The sequence below is a fragment of the Phacochoerus africanus genome, chromosome 2, assembly GCF_016906955.1.
Source record: "Phacochoerus africanus isolate WHEZ1 chromosome 2, ROS_Pafr_v1, whole genome shotgun sequence".
NCBI lineage: Eukaryota > Metazoa > Chordata > Mammalia > Artiodactyla > Suidae > Phacochoerus > Phacochoerus africanus.
In genome coordinates, this window is record NC_062545.1 from 20,783,457 (window position 1) to 20,803,741 (window position 20,285).

Sequence of the window (20,285 nt, forward strand, 5' to 3'; positions counted from 1 at the left end):
CTCAAGCTGTCTCTGTTCTTCATTCACATTCATCACCAAGTATGTGCAGAAAGTGAACATTACTGAAAATTCTTTTCAAGAGTTTTAAAAGAAAAGTGGACACTATTCAGATATTAAAAATTAAAGGTGCCTCCTTTTCTCCATTGTATAGTCTTGCCTCCTTTGTTATAAATTAATTGTCTGTATGTGTGTGGGCTTGTTTCAGGGCTATTTCATACTATTGACCTAAGTGTTGTTCCCTGCCAGTACCATACTGTATTGATTACTATAGTTTTGTAGTATAGTTTGAAGTCAGGGGCCATGATACCTCCGGCTTTGTTCTTCTTTCACAAGATTGCTTTGGCTAATCAGGGTCTTTTTTGGTTCCAAACAAATGTTAGGATTCTTTGTTCTAGTTATGTGAAAAATACCATGAGTGTTCTGATAAGGACTGCATTGAATCTGTGGATTGCTATGGGGAGCATGGACATTTTAACAACACTGATTCTTCCAATTCATGAGCACAGTATATTTTCCATTTATTTATATTGCTGTCAGTTTCTTTCATCAATGCAATATAGTTTCCAGAGTATAGGTCTTTCACCTCCTTGCTCAGATTTATTCTTAGATATTTTATTCTTTTTGAGGAAACTATAAATAGTTTAAGATTTTTTTCTTAAAGTTCTCCTTCTGGTAGTTTGTTATTATTGACAGAAATACAACAGATTTCCATATATTAATTTCACATCTTACAACTTTACTGAATTCATTTATCAGCAGAGACTCTAGAATTTTCTATATATAGCATCAGGCTTTTAAACAACTGGTTTCAAGAAAACTGGATGGCTACATGTAAAGAAATGAAACGCTCATTTTCTCACATCATATACAAAAGTAAAACTCAAAATGGATTAAAGACTTAAATGTAAGACCTGAAGCCATAAAATTCCTAGAAAAAAAATACAAGCAGTATGCTTTTTGACAGTGGTCTTAGCAGTATTTTTTGGATATGTCTCCTCAGGCAAGGGCAACAAAAACAAAAATATATAAACGGGACTACATCAAACCAAAAAACTTTTGCACTGCATAGGAAACCATTAACAACATGAAAGGGCAATATACTAACTGGGAGAAGATACCTGCAAATGGTATGTCTGATAAGGGCATATAGGGCCCTTATGTCTAATATCAAAAAAACTAAACAATCCAAAATGGACAGAGGACATGAATAGACATTTCTCCAAAGAATATATATGAAAAGCCAATAGGAACATGCAAAGATGCTCAAAATCACTAGTCACTGGGGAAATACAAGTTAAAAATCACAATGAGATATCACGTCACACCTGTCAGAATGATGATCATCAAAAAGACAAGAGATGATGACAAGTGCTGGTGTGGGGAAAAAAGGGAACTCTTGTGTACTGTTAGGGAGAGTGTAAACTGGTACAACCATTATGGAGAACAGTTTGGAGGATCCTCAAAAACTTAAAAACAGAACTACCCTATGTTTCAGCAATCCCACTTCTGAGAATATATCTAAAGGAAATGAAGACACTAACTTAAAAAGGTATCTGCATCTTCATGTTCATAGCACCTTTATATACAATAGCCAAGATATGAAAGCAACTTAAATGTTCATCGACAGATAAATGGAGATACGTGCGTGTATGAATATTACTATATTACTTAGCCACAACAAGAATGAAACATTGTCATTTGCAACAACGTGGATAGATCAAGAGGATATATGATAAGTGAAAGAGGTCAGACAGGAAAAGACAAATTTTCACTTATGTGTAGAATCTAAAAAAGCAAAAGAAACAAATCTAACAAAATAGAAAAAGACTCACAAATACAGAGAACAAAATAGTGATTGCCGGGGGGTGGGGTGGGTGTAGGCAACTTAAGTGGAAAAGGTTAAGGAATACAATATAAAATAAGTGTCACAGGGATGGAATATAAAGCACAAGGAATATAGTCAATAATAATATAACTACTTTGTATGGTGCATAATGTGTAAAAATACTGAATCACTACCTTGTGCACCTGAAACGAATATTGCAAGTCAATTGCACGACAATAAAAATAAATACAAATGCTTCCTTTGTGAAGATATTAATATAGTATGTTGCAAATGATCATCTATAGGTGTTCTGACTCCTCTTAAGGAGCCACATCACAATTTATTAAACAGGACCTATTACAAGGATGTGGAACATTCCTTGTTAATCTCAATACACATATGAACTTACAGGCCTTTGAAAATATTACATATTAATTGAATTTACACATACCCTTTACGATCATTGTACATTCTATTAATTCTGTCCCATTTTGCATTCAGCTGAGTAAGTGTATCCCGGATCTGAATAGCTTCAGGTCCAGAAGCTTCGAGGATAACATCTGGTTGTTTCTCATGAATGACTGCAATCTGCTCTCCAAGTCTGTCCAGTTGGTCTTTGATATTCTACGAATACATGGTCATACATGAACAAAATCCAGCAAAGAAATAAAAGAATGGAATCGCAGGAGACCAAAAATTTATATAGAGTAACAGTTACTTAAAAATAACGAGACATCATAATTGTTCCTCATCAAAACTGGAAAACTTAAAAAAGAAATAACACCCGTTTTGGCCAAAGTGTGAGGAATGGTAGGTAATATCCCAATGGAGGGAAAAAAGTCCTCACAAATGTTCAAAGTGGCACTTGTTAAGGACATAGAAAAAGCTTCCTTAATATTCTATAAAGGTAATGAAGTGCTTGAAGTTAGAATTATTTATATTTTCAAATATCTAATAAAGCTAATTCAAAGGACAGAAATGACCTAACAAACCTATCAACTCTACCAGCAATTTTATTGGGACTTGATACCTAGATGCAATCAAATTATATGAAAGAGTCTTGATGATATTAAAGAGTTTTGTGAATTAAATGAAAACTTTCAGATCTGTGACTAACTTACAATCAACATGCCATTCCATACCCAACCACTAGCCAATCTTAAGTTGTTCTAGGTGGCAAGATAAATAAATTTTACATTAACTGACAATCAAGTTTATAGGAAAGCAATACGGCTTGTGCATGTGTTTGATTTTTAAAAAATCTCTGATGTTGCAAAGAATTAATAACTGTGCAAGCTTAAAAATCCTACTCTTAAAAAAATAAAATTTTGGACATTATGGTTTCATTGGTGAATAAGGAAAAGTTTCTTTTTCACATGTATTATTATTTCCTTGACACAAATTTAAAAATTTATAGATCATCTAAGTAGGTACAATGACAAATTCCTTGCTTCATTTTTCTATTAATTGCGGCTATTCAAATGCAGTGCCTGGGTATTTACCTTCAGAGAATCTTCCTGAAAAGAGAAGTCTTCATAGACAACAGAGCTTAGCTCTGGGGTATTAAGTGATAATTCAACATCATCCATGGAAAGCAAAACTTTGTTAATTTCAGCCAGATAATCTGTGGGGGGAGGTGATGATCTAATAATTCCAGAAGCAAGTTGACCTGTTCTTGGTTGAACAGGGATTGCCTGTAAAAACATTAATAATAATAACACGTCTTTTAAAATACCCCCAACAATGAATAATAGCAAATTGGAAAAAGAAAAAAAGCATAACACTACAAAAGTAGAGAAATTCAATACTATGAATGAAAGTAACCAAAAAAACTTGTTTTGCAGTTCCCATCGAGGCGCGGTGGAAACGAATCCCACTAGGAACCATGAGGTTGCAGGTTCGATCCCTGGCCTCGCTCAGTGGGTTAAGGATCTGGCATTGTCGTGAGCTGTGGTGTAGGTCGCAGACTCAGCTCGGATCCTGCGTTGTTGTGGCTGTGGCGTAGGCCAGCAGCTATAGCTCTAATTCAACCCCTGGCCTAGGAACTTCCATGTGCCATGGGTGCGGTCCTAAAAAGAAAAACTTGTTTTAATTTTTTAAAATTTGCCCTGCATTACTATAGAAACCCTTACCAGTCTCTAAGTTTCATCTGTAGTCTGATGTTAAAAGGCTTAAATAAGCTCTTAGGCTTAAAATGTTTTTAAGACTTATGCCACCTAAACTGACTTAACAAACAGGAAAACGTAACAACTACTTTCCTAAATTACTGGAGAAAACGAGAATATGCTGCAAATCATAAAGTTCTGTATGAAGTAAAAATTTTAATGGCATTATTATTTCACCAGGGTTTTTTTGTTTTGTTTGGTTTGGTTTGTTTTTGTTTTGTTTTGTTTTGTTTTGTTTTGTCTTTTTAGGGCCTCACTTGCAGCATATGGAAGTTCCCAAGTTAGGTGTCAAAACAGAGCTGCAGCTGCCAGCCTACGCCACAGCCACGGCAACATGGATCTGAGTCGCATCTGCAACCTACACCACAGCTCATGGCAACAGCAGATCCTTAACCCACTGAGTGAGGCCAGGGATGAACCCACAATCTCATGGATGCCAGTCAGACTTGTTTCCGAGGTGCCACGATGAGAACTCCAATTTCACCAATTTTTTTAAATTACACAATTAGATTAAATACTCCTAGGCCTCCTTGGTGAAAAAGTAAATAGGTGAAACATGTAATTGTAACAATTAAAATAATATCCAGGCAGTTCAGTATATAACCTTAACCTTTGAGGACAATATTACAAAAAACAGATGTCCTGCGTGAGACAATAGGTCCTACCATGCTATGCTGGGTGGACGATTTATTTACCCTCATGTAGTATTTTCTGTATCCTCTAATCAAAGCTTTCTAAAAAGTGCTCTCTGAGAAGGTCCCCTAGTCCCTGAGGAGTTCAACTCCTTTCCTCCTGGATGGCTACCACTTAACTGCTGTCTACTGCTTGCAAATGGCTAACGTGCATCCACTCATGAGTTAAGGCAGTTTCCTTGACACTTTCACCATATTCCTATAGTGAACCTGTAAAAAATGATACTCCTCTGTAAACTCAAAGATGACAGGGAAAAAAATCTTAAGTACATGTTCACTGAATTTCAGTGATTCTGAGCAAGATTACAACTCCTGAATGAAACCAATGCCCAAGACTAAAAACACTGAGTGAAAAATAGGGTGTTGAATCTAGAGATCTGCATTTATTTGTCTCCTCATATTTGATAAACTAGGACTTTCACCAACTGAGGGGCAGTCCTGGACAGCCAAGTGAGAAGCAAGCCTGCTGATATGCTGACGTTATCCATAAGCTCGTTTATACTTGACACTAATGCTGATTTTATTACCCTAATGCCACACATTTAAATTTTAGTCACATATTATTTCTAGGCATTTACCTATATGTCTAAGAAGGCAAATTATACATTTTAAGCAAATATTTTAAAATGCTGAAATAATGTGTTAACCCAGGAACCAATTTCAATTAAAAACATGAGAAATACTTTTAATGAAAAATATAAAAATCATTTTCAGATTTTAATGTTAAATAACCCAGTTTTTTGGCAGATCACAAAAGGAAGCTCAATTGTTCCTTTTCTTAACTTGAAGGAAAAAGAAAAAGACACTAACGAAGTACTTAGAGGTTGAGAAATCATGTTGAAGAAGTAAAATAAAAACCTAGGACCTTTTCTCCTGCTTGGCTTTAAACCTGTTCTCCTACTTGGCTTTGTATCTATCAACCGGTGCCTGGCTCAAAAAGCCACTGTTTTCCCAAGACCAAAAAGGACTCCAGGTCTCCAGTTATTTGCTATGTGCTTGTAGGACATCCAACTTTATAGTACTTTCCTCATTAGCATGACTAAACATTATACACCAGATTTTTTTTTTTTTTAATCTGCTCTGCTAGACAATTGGTGAGAACCATTTTTATCCCACTTTTATCTACGTTAACAACCACTACAAGGCCAGGAATTCTGGGCTGCTTCTTTAGTTACACAACAGTCATTCTGCAAGGTCACATGTCTTCAAGTCTTTCGAGCGACCTAGCCTAGGGAGGTCAGAAAATTTCAAGGTTTTTTTGAAAAACTCATGTTCATTAATACCGTCTTTTTTTAATTCAGAGTATACATATAATCTAGGATTTTCTGAGCCTCCATACTCTTGCAGAAGCAGCAAGTCCTTCAAGATTCAAATGTACTTTCATTATTCCCCAAATAGATTTTACCCCAAAATGCCCTGGGAGGAAAAAAAAATGTCCTCGAGATCTGACTCAGCCCTTACTTCTGAATAATTGCATTTTTAAAGAACTTAACTAAAACACAAAAATGCAGATGTACTACAAGATAATACTAAAATTAGATGATTTTTACAAATTACATGATGCAGCTCGTGTCATACAGCAAATTCCAGGTACTAAAAAATTAATTTTAAATGACACTTGACAAACATTTTCTTGGGAGTTCCCATCGTGGCTCAGCAGAAGCGAATCTGACTAGTATCCGTGAGGATGCAGGTTCCATCCCTGGCCTTGCTCAGTGGGTTAAGGATCTGGCATTGCCACAAACTGCAGCATAGGTCACAGATGCAGCTCAGATCTGGCATTGCCCATGGCTGTGGTTCTGATTTGATCCCCTAGCCTGGGAACTTCCGTATGCTGCAGGTGCAGCTGTAAAAATAAATAAATAAATAGTAAAATTTTCTAAATAAAATATTATCAGAAATCCAAAAGACAGATGTCCACTGTTTTATGCGTCTATTTTGAGTATCGCCTCATCCAGAAATATAAACACATCTAACAATACTCACTAGAAAGGAGGAGGTACCATTCCAAATGGTTTATTTTGAGATGTCTTTGAATGTAACATCACATATCTGAATGGAAAGAACTGAAAAAGCTATTTATGTGGAACAGAGACTCGCCCATGACAATACCTTGGTTTTGTTGTATCTTGTGTGCAAAAGTAGTAACTGCAAGCGGATCTTCTCTTTTTTATTATCCTCCATCGGCTGATGTAACATTTGTTCTCCTCTTTGTAGAACTTCCTCAATCTGGGCTCTCTCTTCATCCATCTGAACATTTAAAAGATAAAAATTACTCAAAAGAAAAATGTATGGGGTCCCTTACCATGAGTTCCCAAGTAGGAGAACCAACCAAGTAACGTAGAAGTCACCCTATGTTTATCTGAATGATATAAACAAAAATTTATGTTTTACTCCAAATACTTCATACAGGGAGTTCCCGTTGTGGCTCAGTGGTTAATGAATCTGACTAGCAACCATGAGGTTGCCAATTCAACCCCTGCCCTTGCTCAGTGGGTTAAGGATCCAGCATTGCCATAAGCTGTGGGTGTAGGTCGCAGACACGACTCGGATCCTGAGTTGAGGTGGCTACAGCTCTGATTAGACCCCTAGCCTGAGAACCTCCATATACTGCAGGAGCGGTCCTAGAAAAGGCAAAAAGACAAAAAACAAACAAACAAACAAACAAAAAAAACTTCGTATATGAAGTTAAAATAACTCATAAAGAATGCTAGTTTAGGAGTTCTGTGATGCAGTGGGGTAAAGATCAGGCATTGTCATTGCAGCAGCTTGGGTCACAACTATGGTGGAGGTTTGGTCCCTGGACTGGGAACTTCCACATGCTGAGGGTGCACCCCCCAAAAAAGAATGATGGTTTAACAGAAGATAAAAAGCACTAAGATAACACCATCTTTAGTAAGAAAATCTATTTTTTAAGCATTATGTAAGTCATGTGACAAATATTACGTTGACACTCATCAGAAAAATCATATTTAAATCTGTTCTATAATTTTTGGCAGATATTTATGTAAACATCATTAACTAAAAATATAATTACCAGAAAAGAAAAATGAGAAGACCATGATTACGAAAATCTTGAACCAACCTTTTCATCTTCATCACTGGTTTCCAAGTGTTTTTCCGTAACTTTTAACATATTTTCTATGTCATGTTCTAATTTTTCCAAGTCAGAGTAAGGTCCACCAGCTTCAAATGCTTCAGTGGTGACCAGACATTGGTATGATAATGGCTCCTGGCCAATCAGCAACTATGGAAGGAAAGATGTTCTTTGAAAAGGTATTCTTAACTTGACTTTTCCACCATCAGTCAGTGTCAAGAAAGGGACTAGCATTTATTTGAATTGACTTTAACTTCATTCCTTCACACAGCACTAATTTTACCAACTTGGGCTTCTCTGATTACCCATGTTCTCCAAACTCCAGCCAGGGAGGTGAAATAGTGTGGAAACGACGGTGGCTGCCTAGGGTGCTGCGAGGAGGATTCTGAGACCACAGATGAACACAGCAGGAAACAGTGCCATGATCCAGAAGACATCCCTGCCATGGCCACAGAGAGGAAGAAAGGCCACCCCCTAGCACAGGGACATCCCAAAGAATGACTTCCAGTTTACCTTCCCCAGTAGAATGTCCCATGGATTTCTATACCCAAACTTCCAAAAAAAAAAAAAAAAAAAGGTCTTTCTCAAAGCAGTACATTCAGACACAATATAGCTCTATAGAAAAACTTTATACATATGTACCTAAAATCAATGTAACAACTTTAATAAAACTAAATGCAGGAAAATAACATGCAGTGTTGGCTGAGCATCCGGAAACTAGCATTCTCACAGTCTGGTTATCAATGTATAAACTGGCATAAACTTACAATAGGACTCTGGAAAATCTACTTAATAGCATTTGTATGTTTCACAACTTTCACAATAATTTCTAGTAATTCCAAGAAGTGATCCTAAGATCATTAGGAAATGAGCAAAAAGAGATGCATAAAAGAATTAAGAAATGAGCAAAAAGAGATGCATAAAAGAATTTTAACAATACAGTAGTTATAAAAGCACAATAAAAGTGGAAAATTGAAAAGTATAACAGGAGTTCCCGTCGTGGCGCAGTGGTTGACGAGTCCGACTAGGAACCATGGGGTTGCGGGTTCGGTCCCTGCCCTTGCTCAGTGGGTTGGCGATCCGGCGTTCCCGTGGGCTATGGTGTAGGTTGCAGACACGGCTCAGATCCCTCGTTGCTGTGGCCCTGGCGTAGGCCGGTGGCTACAGCTCCGATTCAACCCCTAGCCTGGGAACCTCCGTGTGCCGCGGGAGCGGCCCAAGAAATAGCAACAACAACAACAACAAAAGACAAAAAAAAAAAAAGAAAGAAAAGTATAACAGATCCTATAATTGAATACTCCATGGCTATTAAATACCTTGCCAAAGAAGAATATACAAAATGATATAAAAATGTTGATATTTTAATATTACATACATATGAGTAAGTACAGACATGTATGCCAAAATGTTGAGAAATCATTTATGGGAACAATGATACTTTTCTTTATACTTTATCTCACTCCATCTTTTATGTCTCCTTCATTACCCTTTCACATTTGTAGGAGACATCTCCGATAGATCTACTGAGAAGAATAAGTGAGCTTAGGTGAGAAGGTAAAGACATGGGGTTAAGGGTAGGAAGAGAACAGTTAAAGCAAGAGTTTTAATTTCTTTAAATTGCAGATAACCCAAGTATACTCATAGCCTATGAAAGATAGTTGGCCTATTATTTCAGCTATTTCAAAGCAAAGTTAGAAAATATTTACCTCTGACAAAAACGATTCTTCCTCCATAGTTATCAATGTTTTTATATATATATATATACACATACCTATCTATGAGAAAAGTAGGTTTTTTGTTGTTGTTGTTTTTGTTTTGTTTTGTTTTGGTCTTTTTGTCTTTTCTAGGGCCGAGCCCCCAGCATATGGAGGTTCCCAGGCTAGGGGTCTAATTGGAGCTGTAGCCACTGGCCTACGCCAGAGCCACAGCAATGCGGGATCCGAGCCGCATCTGCGACCTACACCACAGCTCAGGACAACACCCGATCCTTAACCCACTGAGCGAGGCCGGGGATCGAACCTGCAACCTCATGGTTCCTAGTCAGATTCATTAGCCACTGAGCCACGACGGGAACTCCAAGAAAAGTAATTTTATATAAAAATATAATTACTTACTTTGGCACTTTTGATGTGTTGAGAGACCTTTTCAAAGTTTCTATTCAATTCTGCTAATTTTGGTTCTACGAGCTCCCTGCTTGAGCCTCCACGTGCATTCATCAAAACCACAGCTTGGTCACGAACATTTTCTACTTGGAGGTTGGCATCATCCAGCTCAGAGAGTAAACGCTAATCACAAGAAAATACAAAATTATCACAAGGGAAAAATCAAAACCAAACATGGGTGCAATTCGAACTCGGAGGTAAAGGTAGTTTAAATGAATGTCTGAGCTTCCTAGAAGAGATGTCTGCCATCAGATGGAATAAGAGCTGTTCACATATTAAGACTCAGTCAAGTTACTTAGAAAGCACTTTAGATTACCATGACTTTGGATAAAACTTTATTTTATAATTGAATAGTCTACAAGATGTAGTGTGTCATTTCTTCAACCATTTTGTTCTAAGAGGTATGAAACTTCTTGGAGGCTGAATAAAAGAATACGTGGCAAGGAGTAGTCTGTGATGTCTTTTTCCCCCTAGAAAATCTATTTACCACCATCCCCCTTTCCTTGGCGAAGGTAAACTGATTTGGAAAATTCGTGGACTACTATAGTTGAGTTTTTAAATAAAACGTGCAACGACAGCATGCAGCTTCCTTAAGCTAATTTCATAACTGTCATTACATTCATTGTCAGGGCTAAAAAAGCTATGCAAACACCTTCCTTCATTTCTACTTCATTGATAAGTTTCTGAAGAGTGTTGGAATTCTCTCAAGAGTACAGGTATAAGCAGATTTTGAATCAAGTCTTAAAAATAAGCTCACTAACCTGTATACATCTATAAATTCTGCAAATAGTTTCCTGATGATTTACAAAAATGAATGACCTAGCAATGCTCTCAATTAGCTAGTGCATGGAGTTCAATCCACTGTTCTGAAGAATTTGTGCTTACTTTACTTGTTACGGTGGCTAAAAGAAAATAAGCAGTTTGAAAAGTACTTTCTAAATCAGTGTTTATAGATAGAAAACAGGAGACTATCAGCTTAACTAATGGAATTTTTAGAATGTGTTCCCTTGCATCTAAATCTGATTGTAGTGAAATAACAAAAACAAACAAACAAAAAACAAAACAGCCATTGCTTGTTTTAAACTTCCTTGCTTGTGTAGTGATTCTTGAAATTTTCTTCAAGAAAAATCAAGTAGAAAGAAATAAACACTTTGTAAATAAGGTTTGGCTTTCATGAAAAATTGTTTAAAGGTTATGTTAAAAGGATTTAATAAATTCACTAAATGGGTAATCATGGAAATGTAGAAAAGGAAACTACCTCATTCTTAGAAGGTTTTGTAGAAGCAAAACTAAACACTGTATAATGACATTGTTATATATGAACCACCTGGTGTGAAAGCTCTCTATATCTGTAACGTCTAAAGGATCTGGAATAATCATATCTTGTGGCCACAGACATATTCTTTATTGTCTGCAATAAATTATGCACTATTTCTGTCATCAATAAACAACTTGAAAAAAAACTCCTTCAATGATGTCTGCAAAATGTTGAGAAAGTGCATTTGTAACCTAGTATTACTGCACTTGAAACCATACCTGAGATGACAGGGGGTTCAAAGGAACGACAGGTAGGGGGATAAGTGGCATAGAGAAAAGATTCCCAAAGAGGAATTCTTAGCTAGGTTTGATCTTCAACTTTGAAACTAACTGTGGAAACACAGGAATGAATAAGGGGTACTCTCGTCACTTTTCTGAGACTCTGTAGCCCCTGGGACAATGATTTCTTTTTTGCTTAATACCACTGAGGTCAGGGTATCAAGAGGCTGAGCCAAGTGAAAAAGTCTGCCAGACTATGCTTCTCAAATAGTGCACTATTCTTTTCATACAGCTGATTTGATTCCTCTGAAAAGATGAGTCAGTAGACAATACGCAGCAAGAACTGAAGGCCAAATACTCATTCTAAAGTCAGTTTTGCTTCAACTTCCTATGTTGCCACCAAATTTTGCAAGTCATTAAAAAAATAACTAAGAACAACCTCAGGCTATTAACTAATGACCCAGCATTTAACTACCTTATATGACAAAATGGAGATATATATATTTTAAATTTTTATAGATTATTAAGTTACAAGGGAAACAGTTTCTTTACAATCTCATTATTTGGTGTTTTTAAATGCTAATTCTTGGCGTTCCCGTCGTGGTGCAGTGGTTAACAAATCCGACTAGGAACCATGAGGCTGAGGGTTTGGTCCCTGCCCTTGCTCAGTGAGTTAAGGATCTGGCATTGCCGTGAGCTGTGGGGTAGGTTGCAGACACCGCTTGGATCCCACATTGCTCTGGCTTAGGCTGGCAGCTACAGCTCCGATTCGACCCCTAGCCTGGGCTACAGCTATGCCACGTTGCTCTGGCGTAGGCCCTGCCGGCTACAGCTCCGATTGGACCCCTAGCCTGGGAACCTCCACGTGCCATGGGAGCGACCCTAGAAAAGGCAAAAAGACCAAAAATAAATAAATAAATAAAATAAAATAAAACAAAGTAAGATGCTAATTCTTACCTAAAAAGAATGGAGCAAAAATGAAAGGATGACCAAAAAACAGACAAAAAAAGACTCATTCAGTTTAGCCCACCAACATAAAAGCTAATGAATCTACCACATGGGAAGTACGTATGCACAAGGAATTTGGAGCATCCCATAAGAGAAAGACCACAGCAAAACCCTCCATTCCCAGAAGTGTTGCTGGTCCTCTCCATCTGCTACCTTCACAATTTCTTCCCGTTTACTCGCTGGTTTTTTTTCAATCTCATCCAAGAGAGCTTCAGCTTGATAAAGCCAAGTGCTTATGTGAGCGACATTTCCATCAAATATTTCCAACTGGTTTTGATGGTTCTAGAAAGAAATAAACAAAATGCTGAAACAATCATACGAAATATTTAAGGTAGTCACCTTAGAAGACATTTCAAAGACCTTCAAAGAACTTCTATCTTTTAAGAATTTCGACCTTTCTGCTAAGCTCTTCCCCAGTGAAGAAATCTCATTCCTAAAACTGCACAGCTGTGGTTCAGCGCTTTTTAATTTTAATTTAGCCCTCAATACAAAAAAAAAGTTGAAGAAGAATAAAAGGTGAAAGTTTCTTTTTTAACTTCATTTTGTTTTAATCCCTGTTCTTCATTGTTATATTACAAATAATCTCATTTGCCCCACCCTGATCATATTTGTTAAAAAGTCATTTAAGGGAGTAAAAACACAAAATCATGATTCAAAGATGGTTGAATAAGATTACTGCTTGCTCAAGAGACTGCAACACTTAAGAGGCAGAGCCCATATCTTTTCACCTCAGTATCATCAGCAATTAATGTTACACATGGCACAAACCTCAGTGATATTTCCTGAAGCAAGATACAACAACAGAGAGAGTGAAAAAAATTGAAAATAGAGGCAAATGGTTAAGCCAACTAAAACTGGGCAAAACTGCTTGGGCTAAGGCAAAAATTTAGAATTTGATCAAAAAATTTGGGGAAGCCTTATGATGAAACTAACAACTCTTAGGGACTATATCTTATAAGATGAAGGAAACCAGAAAAAAATTAGAAAAGTTGAAGAACAAATTATTAATCTACAATATGGACAGGTCACTGAAAAAATAAAATGAGAACAATAAATAACATGAAAAAGTTTTGACGGTGGTCTGAATTCTACATAAAAAGAATTGATAAACTCCTGAGTTATTTACCTGGATGAAGCAGGTAAACTGAATGGACTCATGACATTATTTGAAAGAATAATTTAGAAGGTACAGACTGGCGAAGACAGAAGGGTCATGAGAAAGTAGAATAAAGCTAGTTGTAACAAAAATAAATATATAAAACATTTAATGAACATAATCTATGAGCCAAGAATTTCACATTTGTTATTCAGCATTTAACAACTCTATTTAGATATGTTCTCTTAACTCCACTTTACATGTAGAGAAATTAAAGCTTAGTGACATTAAGTAATTACCCAAGGCTATGAAGATACTAAATCATGGATGGACTCTGAAAATGAATCTGACAAATAAAGGCATAAACCCATCAACTTCAATATGTGACACATTCTGATTGATTTCATTAAATATTCAAACACAAAATAATTTATTTCTCTCCATTACCCAGTAATCCTATGAATTTGGAGAAAGTCCTATCTCAGACATGTCAGCAAAAATGATAATTTATAGATGAGAACTCCCTTTAAGGGAGAGGATGGTAAGGTTGCCACATATTCATTTTTAGTGTAAGAGGGACAGAAAACCACTAGGAAATTAAATGGTCACATTTCCATGAAATGCTAGTTAACTGTGTAGTAGGACAACCAAAGATGAACAACATGTAACACTTACTTACCGATTACCATAATCATCATAATAATACCTAAAATTGGTACAGTTATATTAGAGCCCTACATGTGTTACATCATAAAAACACAAAAACTGTATGAGGTGGAAATTATAATAATGCCCATTTTATACGTGAAAAAACTGAGACCCAAAAACCATTTAGTAACTTGACCAACATCATCCGGTTAGTAGTCACAATTTTAACTTAGGCCATCAGATGCCAGAACTTGTGCCTTTAACTAGTACAAGGATAATATTAGAACATACAAAAAATATTATGTATATAACTATATATACAAAATATTATACATATAACTATATATGAAATAGTATGAAATAATAGTATGAAAATTATATACAATATAATAATAGTATGAAAATTATATACAATATCAAGTCATTAAATTTATCAAATAAGGTACATTTACTAAGATATTAAAGGAGATATTCTATGTATATCACACATGGTTTATTACTAAATAGAGACATTATGAACTCTTTCCAGTTATCTATCTTTTCAAAGGAAAAGATAAAATGTAGTCTCCTGAAATTAATTCACAAGCAAAAAAATTAGTATGACACACAGAAAATAGGATTTGGAATTCTAATCAAAGCCATATTCTTTTTTTTTAGGGCCATACCTGAGGCTTATGGCGGTTCCCAGGCTAGGGGTCGAATTGAAGCTGTAGCTGTCGGCCTACACCACAGCCACAGCAACGCTGGATCCAAGTGGCATCTGTGACCTACACCACAGCTAACAGTAATGCTAGATCCTTAACCCCACTCATGGAGGCCAGGGATCGAACCTACATCCACACAGATGCTAGTCAGATTCGCTTCTGCTGAGCTACGATGGGAACTCCAAAGCTATATTCATTTTTACATTATCAAAGAAGATTTCACATCTCCTGAAACATACCATCAAGGTGTTGCACCAGTCCTCCGTCCAGGTACGAACTCGGCTCCACCCAGCGTTCAGGACACAGAGCTTCTCTTCCAAAATAGGCTCACTGCCCTCGATCAGGTTCTGGAGAGCAGCGCTACTCTCCGTGATGGAATTTAAATCAGCTTTTCTCTTTTCCAGATCCTTCAGGATATTCTAGAAGATAAAAATTGCAAGACCCGCTTGATCTTTCAAAACACTGCAAAAGTTTATACAAGCTTCATTTTTAAAAGAACTTTTCTTCCACATATACATGAGTCCCTAGGTAGCTTACCTAGGTCAAAGATTCACTAAATTCCATAACTTATTTGATGATGAGAGTTCTTAAGTTTCTAATCAAAATAAAAATATGCAATTACACAAATGCCAAAAAAGGTAACAAATTTAGACACAGAAAGGTAATTATTTCATTTATTTTCAGTATAAATTCCACCTGTTACATACCAATACCAATTACCTTCATCATGACTCTGGATGTAAAGAATCAATTTCATTTTCACTAAGTACAAGCTGGCGAAGCAGGACTATCCCAGAACTCAAAATTCTAAAATTTGATTTATCTCCTTGACTACTACAGGAAACTACTTATGTGTTCTGTATTTGCAAGGACTATATCCTGTAACTAGGTAGCTGAACATAGAAACTGTTTATAAGCATTACGAAAAAATATTTCATCTTAAGTAAATCAGAGGAGAAGAGCTAGGTTTTGGTATACTGTCATAATATGTAAAGCTAATAGTCTGAATGGTATTATGATAACTTTATAATAAGTTTGACCAGGAAAAGTGTGCAGTTAGAGAATTATGGACAGAATGTTGGGTTCCAATTACAACTACAAAGTTCTTTCAATCAAAAAGTAACATGTACATATCTTCCCTACTGCTGTTGCAGCCTTTTAGAATACTCAAATAATTCTTTCCAAGGAGCTTAAGCCTATATTTAATCTCACATCATTAAATCACATTTTGAAAGGCATAAAAATTGCAAATCCACAAGTGACTCAAGGTATAAAGACTCATTCAGCCATATCAATTACTGATATATTTACAAAGATACAGAAATATTTCCTGTAAATGTTCTCCAGCAGGGAGAGGAAAAAACAAAACAAAACAAAACAAACAAACAAACACAAAATACCTACAGCTATGATCTTTTTTTTTTTTTTTGTCTTTTTGCTATTTCTTGGGCTGCTCCTGCGGCATATGGAGGTTCCCAGGCTAGGGGTCAAATCGGAGCTGTAGCCACTAGCCTACACCAGAGCCACAGCAACTCGGGATCCGAGCCTCGTCTGCAACCTACACCACAGCTCACAGCAACAGCAGATCGTTAACCCACTGAGCAAGGGCAGGGATCGAACCCGCAACCTCATGGTTCCTAGTCGGATTTGTTAACCACTGCGCCATGACAGGAACTCCCAGCTATGATCTTTGCAGTTAATAACTTTCTGCATTCCTTCAATGGCTATGTATTAACGGACTAGAGCATTTTTTAGGAACTCTAAGAAATAATGAACTACAAGTAATTAAATTTAAACAGTATCACACTCCCTATGCTAAAAGATTTTATTGTAAGGAACATGACCACATTGAAAATAATGGTTTTTAACCTATTGCATAAAAACACTATTTAAGTTCCAGAATGAAAAAGCTACTTAAATCTTGCATTGAGGAGTTCCCATCGTGGCTCAGTGGTTAAAGAATCCGACTAGGAACCATGAGGTTGCGGGTTCAATCCCTGGCCTTGCTCAGTGGATTAAGGATCTGGCGTTGCCGTGAGCTGTGGTGTAGGTTGCAGATGTGGCTCAGATCCCACATTGCTGTGGCTCTGGTATAGGCTGGCAGCTACAGCTCTGATTACACCCCTAGCCTGGGAACCTCCATATGCCATGGGAGCGACCCTAGAGATGGCAAAAGGACAGAGAAAAAGAAAAAAAAAATTTGTATTGAAAACAATTTTATATAATTTTAAAGCACGAATACATTAAAATGTGAAATATGCATGTATCTTAAATTTGAAAACAGCATTGAAAAAAGGGGTGATTATATTACATACTGATATTTCATTTGGTTTACTCTAGTGAAGAGAATGTGCTGTGAACTCATGATTTGTGTATACCATCTTCATTATTTCAAATCTGAAATAAGATTAAATGGGAATTTAAGAGGGAATAGTCCAGGAGAAACAAACTTATCATTAGTTACTGTCTTTACCTTAAAAAACAATGAGAATGAACTGGAAAACTAATTGAATTTATGCAAATATACAAAGGTGGATGATTAAAAATTAAATGTACAAAAAAACAGTATTTTCTATGTACCAGCTATAAGAAATTAGTTTAAAAAGTATACATTTTACATACCAATAAAACAAAATAAATACATAAGAATAAGTTTTTTTTTTTTCACATATGCATGATGCCTACTGGAAAAAAAAAAAAGCAATGTAAGAGAATTCTGGGGGGAAATGAAACATTCAATATTATTAAGAAGACTTAATATAACAAAGATGTCAATTCCCCTCAAAACAAATTTATAAATTTAAAGCAATTAAAATCAAAATTTCTAACATTTTTTTTTTGAGAAGTTGAGAGTAATAATTCTAAAGTTCACATGAGCACATACAAAAGAAGAAGCATACAGACAGGAGATCCTGTTGTTAACTACATGTTAAAATACGTTATAAAGCCACATAGTTAATGAACTGAAGAACATTTCAGAGGATCAGGTCAATGAAGCTGAAAACAAAGCAAAGTAATAGGCAAAAAGAATATATGAATTTATAGCATGTCAAATCAGTGGGGAAAGGATAACTACTCAATAAACAGTGCTGAGATTACCAGTAAACTATTTGGGAAAAAAAGGTTAGAGCCTTGCTGCATGATATACACCACACTAAATTCCAGAAGGATTAAAGCATTAAAGGTAAAAAGATGAAACTATAAAAGAGCAAGAAGAAAATATAAGTAAATAATTACATAACTTTGGAGTAGAGTTGGCCTTTCTAAGCACTAAAGGTAGAATAGTTAAGAAAAAAACCATTTTATTCTTTTAAAAAATGTATAACATTTTAACTTTTTTTTTTTTTTTTAAAAGACATACTAGAACAGAAAGGAAAATATAGTGGGGAAAAAACTGCACCAATATCCAACATGCTAAGCATTAATAATTGAAAAAGATAAAGAGTTCTAAATTAAAAGACCTAACTGGTGATAGAAACTACGAATGGCCTATAAACTAAAGGAAAATGTTCTTATTAAGTACCCGAAACATGGTATTTGCCTACCACTGTCAAAAATGTAGTTTAAACAAGCAAGTAGAAATGTGTATAAACATTTATGAGGACAATTTCATAATAAGCATAAGATGTTAAAATGGATATATCCCTTAACCCCCCCCTTTTTTTTTTTTGTCTTTTTAGGGCCACACCCGTGCATATGGAAGTTTCCAGACTTAGGGTTGAATCGGAGCTGTAGTCAGCCTATGCCACAGCCACAGCAACTTGGGATCTGAGCCACATCTGCAACCTGCACTGAGGCTCACAGCAACGCAGGAGCCTTAACCCACTGAGTGGGGCCAGGGATTGAACCCACATGCTCATGGATACTGGTTGGGTTCATTACCTCTGAACCACAACAGGAACTCCCGATACCAATATTTTTAAAAGTTAAGAATTTATCCTCAGGAAATAATTACAAAGGTATGGTACCAATAAGCTACAATAGTGAAAACTGGTAATAATTTAAATGGACATGAATGGAGAAATGGGACAAAAAAAATAAAATAAGCAATGAAATACTATTCTTATCTCCAATATGTGATACAAAAATACTTGTAGGTAAAGGAAAGAAAAGATATAAAGCTTTTAAAAAGGTCATGAAACAGTAGATACAATGTCATTCTTTAAAAAACATATATTTGTACCAGCATATGCCTATTAAAAAAAAACCTGAAATAACAGGGTATTCCTTGATTATAGATGATTTTAGCTCTTGTCTATTTTGTATTACAGTATGAAAATGTTGTTCAATTAGCTTATCTGACCTACGGTACTAATAAGAAAGTAATGGCTTTCAAAGAGTATTGTACAAAGAAGACAGCATTTCCCCGAAAAACTTAAAATTTAACAAAAATAAAATATGGTGACTTTGATTGGCATGCATCCACCATAACCCATGAATTCCAGTGTTTTTTCATTTCCTTCATACTCCCTTTTTACTTCATACAGCCTATGGCAATTTTACTTTTCATGAGCTGTATTCCAAACTGAGAACATTCTCTCAAAGGACTAGTAACTTGACTTTCTTCCAATAGTTATTTCCAAAGAGCATTCAAATTAAAGAGTTGTATCACACTATGACCTCAGGGCACCTGCTTTTCACACCCCATAAGTCAGTACCTGTAGAGAATGTCAAAAACTGATACCTGTGGCTTTAAAGATAAAGTTCTGTCACAGTATTGATCATTTATTTTCAGCTCTTATCTCTAGCATACATGCCTCCTTCTCAGAAAAAAAATTCAGGAAAAGAGAATGCCTTGGTAAAAGGGGAAAAAAAGAAAAGCTACTTTTGTATTTCATTCTGTTCTTTGTCCACCTCAAAAGAGAGAACTAGCAAATCACCTCTCCAATCTGTGTGATTTCAAAGTAACTATAGGGCTAGAGAAAATGCTTGGATCTTTCATTGATTTTTTTTGAAAATTCTGTTCCAACGCTCGCTATTTATTTATTTATTTATTCTTGCTGCTTTTTCTGGGGGCGCAGGTGCCAGCCAATGCCAGAGCCACAGCAACGAGGGATCCAAGCTGCCTCTGCAACCTACACCACAGCTCACAGCAACGCAGGATCCTTAACCCACTGAACGAGGCCAGGGATCGAACCTGCAACCTCATGGATGCTAGTCGGATTCGTTAACCACTGAGCCGCGATGGGAACTCCCTCTAACGCTCTTTATACCAGTTAGTTTTGCAATAGAAAGATTAGTTACTGGTACAAAAGTTACCATAGAAGAATTAGTAAATAAATTCAGCACGGTACTTTATGAAGAATGAACACTCAGAAAATGTCACTGACTTTGAAAGTGATAATAATCATG

The 20,285-nt window shown here is 36.1% G+C and overlaps 1 protein-coding gene across 11 annotated transcripts in view; it reads right to left on the reverse strand.

Moving 5' to 3' along the window:
• Positions 1-20,285, reverse strand: part of UTRN (utrophin) — a 537,684-nt gene that overhangs the window by 298,998 nt on the left and 218,401 nt on the right. For all 11 annotated transcript variants that reach the window (XM_047770002.1, XM_047770001.1, XM_047770005.1 and 8 more), the window contains 7 exons: positions 15,173-15,352; positions 12,639-12,767; positions 9,894-10,064; positions 7,768-7,929; positions 6,795-6,932; positions 3,328-3,519; positions 2,277-2,449 (listed from right to left, as the gene is read on the reverse strand). In XM_047770002.1, the coding sequence (XP_047625958.1) occupies positions 2,277-2,449; positions 3,328-3,519; positions 6,795-6,932; positions 7,768-7,929; positions 9,894-10,064; positions 12,639-12,767; positions 15,173-15,352 (1,145 nt within the window). The remainder of the gene's footprint in view (positions 1-2,276; positions 2,450-3,327; positions 3,520-6,794; positions 6,933-7,767; positions 7,930-9,893; positions 10,065-12,638; positions 12,768-15,172; positions 15,353-20,285) is intronic.